Source organism: Chiloscyllium plagiosum, unplaced genomic scaffold (genome assembly GCF_037043375.1).
Source record: "Chiloscyllium plagiosum isolate Xiang-an unplaced genomic scaffold, Cpla_swu_hap1 HiC_scaffold_27, whole genome shotgun sequence".
NCBI lineage: Eukaryota > Metazoa > Chordata > Chondrichthyes > Orectolobiformes > Hemiscylliidae > Chiloscyllium > Chiloscyllium plagiosum.
The window spans coordinates 8,220,230-8,227,871 of record NW_028270165.1 but is presented as its reverse complement, the minus strand read 5'-3'; the positions used below and the strand labels follow the sequence as shown (position 1 = coordinate 8,227,871).

The 7,642-nt window shown below is 49.6% G+C and overlaps 1 protein-coding gene across 1 annotated transcript in view; it reads right to left on the bottom strand.

The window, feature by feature from the left end:
- Positions 1 to 2,371: 2,371 nt before the first annotated feature.
- Positions 2,372 to 7,642, bottom strand: part of LOC148143001 (uncharacterized) — a 323,712-nt gene continuing 318,441 nt past the window's right edge. Inside the window, exon 2 of the mRNA XM_087973931.1 lies at positions 2,372 to 4,586. Coding sequence (XP_087830057.1) covers positions 2,979 to 4,199 — 1,221 coding nt within the window. The 5' untranslated portion in view covers positions 4,200 to 4,586 and the 3' untranslated portion in view covers positions 2,372 to 2,978. The remainder of the gene's footprint in view (positions 4,587 to 7,642) is intronic.

Below are 7,642 nucleotides of genomic sequence, written 5' to 3'. Positions count from 1 at the left end.
TGAACAAAGACCCAGCCTCTCCTAACGCAAACCCTCCAGTCCTTACAACATCCTGGTAAATCTTTATTAAACCCTCTCTAATAGTATTCTTCCTATCACAGGGCCAACAGAACTGTACTGAGTACTCTGAAAGTGGCCTCACCAGCATCCCTGTACAACCTCAACATGATGTCCCAACCCCGATACTCGATGGTGTGAACAATGAAGGCAATGTTGCGAAATGCCGCCTTAACCACCCTGTCTAGCAGTGATGCAACTTCCAAAGAACTATGTACCTGAACACCGCGCCCCCCCCCCCCCCCCCCATGTCTGCCTGTTCTATAGCACGACTCATGGCCTGACCATCATTTGTACAACCCCTTGCTTTTATTAAGCCTCTCTCTCACACACACATACTCTATCTCTCAGACAGACAGATACACACCCCTCAACACTCTCTCACACTCACAGGCTCATACTCTCACTTTCCCAACCATGCACACACACACATGCACAAACTCACATGCACCCAGATACACACACACTACTCTTTGGGGTGAAATTGTATTGGCAGATTTATATTTGCAGATACATTCAATTTTGTTCAAAAAGCACACAATCTGCAGGCAGTCAATGCATCTAATATTTTACAAATTCCGACTTTGGAAACAGAACCTGTCTGATTCAAGATTGGAATACCAACAGACTCAAATCTCACACCTTTAATTCATTGTCTGAGCGGAGATGTCTTTTTTTAAAAAAACCTTAAGTCATCTCAAGAACATTGTTACACATTAATGAACCAAAGCCCGCACCCATTCTAAGAGATGAAGACTATCTAAGTTTGTTCAATATATTCTATCAGTTGCATGACACTGATCTTTTGATACAAGTTCTGTGTCTTATGATGCTGTTCCATGAGGCTTTTGTGTTGATGAGGCAAGATGGTACAGATGAGGTGATAGAGAATTACAGATCACCTCGGAAGGATTTAAAGAGAGAGTTAAGAAGAGCAAAGAGAGGACACGAGCAGTCTTTAGCAAATAGAATAAAGGAGAACGCTCAAGCTTTCTATCGATATGTGAGGAATAAAAGGATGATTAGGGTAGGAATAGGGCCAGTCAAAGGCAGAAGTGAGAAGTTGAGCATGCACCCTGTAGAGTTTGGAGAGGGGCGGCATGGTGGCACAGTGGTTAGCACTGCTGCCTCACAGCGCCTGAGACCCGGGTTCAATTCCCGCCTCAGGCGACTGACTGTGTGGAGTTTGCACGTTCTCCCCGTGTCTGCGTGGGTTTCCTCCGGGTGCTCCGGTTTCCTCCCACAGTCCAAAAGATGTGCAGGGTCAGGTGAATTGGCCATGCTAAATTGCCCGTAGCGTTAGGTAAGGGGTAAATGTAGGGGTATGGGTGGGTTTCGCTTCGGCGGGTCGGTGTGGACTTGTTGGGCCGAAGGGTCTGTTTCCACACTGTAATGTAATCTAATGTAATCTAAATGAACATTTCTTATCGGAGTTAACTCAGGAAAAGAATGAGGTACGAGATATTAGACTCGAAAGGATCGAGTTAGTTACACACAGGTGTTATCAATTTGAGAAGGAGTGAAAGTAGACAAGTCCCCTGGACTGGATGGGATTTATCTGAGAATTATCTGGGAAGCTAGGGAGGAGATAGCAGAACCTTTGGCTTGGATCTTTGAGTCGTCATTGTCTACAGGTTTAGTACCAGAGGACTGGAGGATTGCAAATATTGTGCCCTTGTTCAAGTAGGGCAGCAGAGATGACCCAGGTAATTATAGACCAGTGAGCCTTACATCTATTGTGGAAGCATTGGAAAAGCAGAGGAGATTTACCAGGATGTTGCCTGGTCTGGAGGGAAGGTCTTATGACGAAAGGCTGAGAGACTTGGGCCTTTTCTCATTGGAAAGAAGGCGGCTAAGTGGGGGGGATTTGATAGAGACATAAAAGATGATCAGAGGATTAGATAGGGTAGACAGAGAAAGACGTTTTCCTAGGATGATCACGTCAGCGTGTACAAGGGGGCAAACTACAAATTGAGGGGTGATAGCTTTAAGACAGATGTCAGAGACAAGTTCTTTACACAGAGTGGTAAGGGAGCGGAATGCCCTACCTGCTAAGGTAGTCAACTCAGCCACATTAGGGAGATTTAAACAATCCTTACATAAGTGCATGGATGATTTTGGGATAGTGTAGGGGGACGAGAATAGTTCACAGGTCGACGCAACATTGAGGGCCGAAGGGCCTGTTCTGCGCTCAATTGTTCTATGTTCTTTGTTCTAAACTTAGTGCAGGTGGCTGAAAGAAATGAGCAGCTTTAAAACAAAAACTTCTTGGAGCTCAAAGCTTTCAATGAGAGTCTGAGCCCGGTGGTAAGTTCAGGTAACCTTTATTGCAACCCAACTTTGTTACAGCTTCAGATCCCCCCAGCAAAAAGGCAGAGAAAAAAGTAGTTGCTTTTTGAACAGCTCAAGGTCAAAGTGCACACACCACACCTCCCCTTGTCCGACCCCCCTCTCACTGTCTTTACTATTGGCCAGCACCAAGTTGTCCCTTTGTAATTGGATCCTTGGTAAAGCCGTAACCTGGAGGAAGTATTGCCTCACTCAGCAATTTCAACCCATACCTTGTCTCCAAGTAAGTTTCCCCCCACTCCTTTGCCAGGAAGGGACAGTGTAGAGTCAACCAGACTGCTGTGGGTCTGGAGTCACGTGTAGGCCAGACCGGGTAAAGGATGCAGCTGGAACGACTGAGTGAATCCTTTCCCACAATGGCGGTTCCCTTCCATAACAAGGGAGAGTGTGAATCAGATGGGGGCTTTCTCCCTCGCACCACCCCCTCCCTGAAACACTCTCATCGTTAGATTCCCAACTCCACATTTCTGACCGAATACCAATTCTGCCATCTGACGTGGGGGGATTCAAACCCGGAGTCCCTGGAACTGGGTTGATGGTCCAATCGATAATAGCACTCGGCTGTTAATCCCTCAATCCCCCTGCGATGGCACGTGAACTCGCTGGTGGCTCCGCAGGTGGGAGGAGCGGATGAAGCCATTCCCGCACTGAGAGCAGATGAACGGCCTCTCCCCGGTGTGGATCCGCTGGTGGGTCAGCAGGTTGGAGGAATCGCTAAAGGCCTTCCCACACTCGGGGCAGCTGAAGGGTCTCTCCCCCGTGTGGATCCGCTGGTGGCTCCGCAGGTTGGAGGAGCAGGTGAAGCCCTTCCCGCACTGAGAGCAGGTGAACGGCCTCTCCCCCATGTGGACACGCTGGTGGGTCAGCAGGGAGGAGGAATTGCTGAAGGCCTTCCCACACTCGGGGCAGCTGAAGGGCCTCTCCCCTGTGTGGATCCGCTGGTGCCTCATCAGGGAGGATACGTGGGTAAAGGCCTTCCCGCACTCGGGGCAGCTAAAGGGCCTCTCCCCCGTGTGGGCCCGCTGGTGCCTCATCAGGGAGGAGATGTCGGTAAAGGCCTTCCCACACTCGGGGCAGCTAAAGGGCCTCTCCCCGGTGTGGACACGCTGGTGCCTCAGCAGGGCGGAGGAGCAGGTGAAGCCCTTCCCACACTGAGAGCAGGTGAACGGCCTCTCCCCAGTGTGGACACGCTGGTGGGTCAGCAGGGAGGAGGAATTGCTGAAGGCCTTCCCACACTCGGGGCAGCTGAAGGGCCTCTCCCCTGTGTGGATCCGCTGGTGCCTCATCAGGGAGGATACGTGGGTAAAGGCCTTCCCGCACTCGGGGCAGCTAAAGGGCCTCTCCCCCGTGTGGGCCCGCTGGTGCCTCATCAGGGAGGAGATGTCGGTAAAGGCCTTCCCACACTCGGGGCAGCTAAAGGGCCTCTCCCCGGTGTGGACACGCCGGTGGCTCCGCAGGGCAGAGACGTGGGTAAAGGCCTTCCCACACTCAGGGCAGCTGAAGGGCCTCTCCCCTGTGTGGATCCGCTGGTGGCTCAGCAGGGTGGAAGAATACCTGAAGGCCTTCCCACAATCTGGGCAGCTGAAGGGCCTCTCCCCTGTGTGGTCCTGCTGGTGGGCCAACAGGTGGGAGTAATGTCTGAAGGCCTTCCCGCAGTCGGTGCAAGGGAATGGCCTCTCCCCGGTGTGACTGCGCCGATGAGTCTCCAGGGCAGACGGGAAACAGAAGCCTTTCCCACAGTCGCCACACTTCCACGGTTTCTCCACGGGGTGGGATTCCTCAGGTTTCTCCATGGCCACAGCTTCAGCTGCACACAAACACGTGAGGAGCCCCTCCCTGCTGTGAAATCCCCTTTTCAGGCCGTATAACTGTTTCAGGCTCCACACACAGTGCGCTGCAACAGTTGGGTCTCTCGTCCAGTACCACTGATGCTGAAAATGTCCTCAAACAGGAACCAAAAAGCATTGATCCCTCTCACAGAAATCACAGTCAAAAATAGTTGCTGTCCCGATGGATTGAATGACTGTCAGACATTGACATCAAAGTAAGGACTGCAGACGCTGGACAGTCAGTCGAAAAGCACAGCAGGTCAGCATCCGGGGAGCAGGAGAGTCAATGTTTCGGGCGTAAGCCCTTCATTCATTGATTTTGAAACTTCAGTCTTCAGATTTTCAAATACTCTGCAAAAAGGGATAACAAAAGGGATCATCAGTACACGGTAGAAATTCAGAACAAGCAATTCTACTTTCTGTGGAATATTCTTTTCTTTTATTATTCCACAAAATTGAAAGCACCATCCCACTCTCTCTCCCCCTCTGTTCTCACTCCGCTCTAACTAATTCCCCTGAAGGTGCTAATTCAGGATCTTACAGGGGCAGAAAAAGCAAAAACATCAAGACTGAAATCTCTCTGAATTTTGGATACCTCCACCTGAAAGTTAATATCTTTCATAACACTGGGATCCTGCTGAGAGTGAGCAGGTCTGATTTTGGGAAGCAAAAAAAAAGTGTGTCAATTCAGGGTGAACCTGCAATGCAGCTTCTCGAGGAAGGACCAGATACAAAATGGTTAATGACCCCAGGAAGGTGCGAGCAAAATGAGACATCAAGGCATTAACACTGACACACTTCAGTCAAACTCTTCTCCTGCTTCCAGTCAGGAAAAAGTGAGGACTGCAGATGCTGGAGATCAGAGCTGAAAATGTGTTGCTGGAAAAGCGCAGAAGGGCTCAAGCCCGAAACGTCGATTCTCCTGCTCCTTGGATGCTGCCTGACCTGCTGCGCTTTTCCAACAACACATTTTCAGCTGCTTCCAGTCAGAGCAAAACATGCTCTGAAAGTCCAGCCTTCACAACCACACTTCTGCGTTCAGTGAAGACAATTAGAGTTACACAGCACAGAAACAGACCCATGGCCCAATCTGTCCGAGTTGGCTATCTGGTCAGCAAGGACGAGTTGGACCGAAGGGTCTGTTTCTGTGCTGTACATCTCTGTGACTCCAGTCACATTTGCCATCACTTGGCCCTGACCCATCTGAACCCTTCATATTCAGATGCCCGTCCAGGAGCCTTTTAACTTGTCATCGTACCAGCACCCACCACTTTCTCTGGCAGCTCACGCCATCGCTCAAGCGACTCCACGTTGAAAGCGTCGGGTCTGGTGCACCAGATGACATCAGGATAATCTCAGATCATTCCAGATCGCATCGATACTCAGTCAGTGGCTTTCCCGATCAGGATGTTGTACGTGGTCAAACAGGTTAGTGGGTAGGCGATCCCCCACCTGTTAGTTCAAGTATCTCTACGAGAACTCCCTTGCTGGAGGGTCCCTTGGAGACACTTCAACTGGACTTCATTGAGTTGGAGAAATGTGTTGAGTTATTATAAATATGTTTTGCTTATTGTTGATGTCTTTCCTTAGTGGATTGAAGCCTACCCTCCTCCTAACACTACTGCTGAGACTGTGGTGAAGATTTTGTTTAAGGAAATAATTCCCCACTTCAGTGTACCTGCGTACATTAGCTCGGACAATGGACCACACTTTGTAGGTAATATTAACGGAGAACTCTGTTCCCAGCTTTGTATTTGTCGGCAACCGCATGGTGCTTATCCTCAGGCGGCCGGCCTTGTTGAATGTTTTAACCAGACTCAAACCTAAACTTGCCAAATTAATGGCCAAGTCTGGCCTCTCCTGGTTATGCTAATCCCTGTGGCCTTATTCCAGATGTGATCCATGTCTGCAGGCAAGATGCTACTGTCTCCAGCTGAGAGTCTCTCTGGTCACCCCCTCCGTACCCCTTGGAATGATTCAGCTCCCTTCTCAGTCCACTTCCAGCACATGACCGAAGCAATGATTGGTTATGTTCTTGCTCTAACTAGTGTTATGCGTGCCTTTCACTCCCAGGAGCGTGCAGCCTACAGCAATGTTCCCTCCCTTTCAGCCTTGTCACAGGTAGAGCCTGGTTCGTTGGTGCTCATCAAGAACTGGACTGGCAAAGGTCTCCAACCTCGTTGGAATGGCCGCTTCCAGGTTTTACTTCCCACCCCTACGGCGGTCCCAGTCGCTGGGCGCTCAGCTTGGGTCCAACTGCACCGTTGTAAATTGATTGACCGCACCAATCAAAAGGGGGGGGGCGAAGAGGAGGAGAGAATCCTGGAATCCCAACAAAAGGAGTGGACCCTGTCCAGTTGGGTTTTTGAATTTTGCTGTTGTTCTAATGTTAATCTTATTACAGATACTTGAACTAAGAGGAGGGACATGTGGGGGATCGCTATCTCCTCACCTTTCTGGTCACGTACAACATCCTGATGGGGAACGCCACTAAGCATCGATGTGATCAGGAATGATCAGAGATTATCCACCACCCATGCTGAGGAGATGTCGTCCAGTGCACCGGACCAGACGCCTTTGACGTGTGGAACGTGATGAAGATTGATTATTGCAATGGACTCTTACATCAGAAAGACCAGATGGTCCATCTGGACAGTAGAAATCATATCGTAACCGAACCTGTTTATTTGATTTTACCTGCAGACGCAAGCCTAGTGAGGATAAAACTGATCCATTCCGTTATTATGGTAAATATTTTAAGGCCGCCCAGGAACACCATCCCTTTTTGCAGGACGGACCGACTCGAGAAAAGGGAAGCCTGATAAGGGAAACTCTTCAATCCACAAACAACTTATGTATACAGGCCCACAGAACACTCTTCACCCCAGAGGCAGTAGTATGTTACTCCTCTCTATCGGGAGATGACTTACTTGCCCCGTCCCCAGTCCCCGATTCCATTCTATTCATCAGACTCCCTACTGCCGACCCTCCGCAGAGAAATACAGTATCACTTTCCAACACCATATGAGCCTCCTGTTACCTGTTTGCTGACATCTTTTCACTCTACTGCATGGTTGTATGAGAATTACTTTAATGGAACCGGCTATGGGTGTGCAATTGTTCATGTTCCACATAACATCACCTGCCTACTTGAGACCTGTCACGCCCACTCGTGTAAGACAAAAGGAGCCTTATACCTCCTGCCCATGTACAAAGATGGCTTGCATTCCACCGGCTGGGGAACAACAGGCCTTATGCGTCATAAGTAACTATACCCATCTCCATGTACACACCCAGAACGGAACTCTTCCCTTGCGCATTTATAGGTCTTTTGTCATTTCAGAATGTGATACTGTCACCACGACCATGTGCAATAGAGTTAAGAGTGAGCCTAATGGGAACAGAAT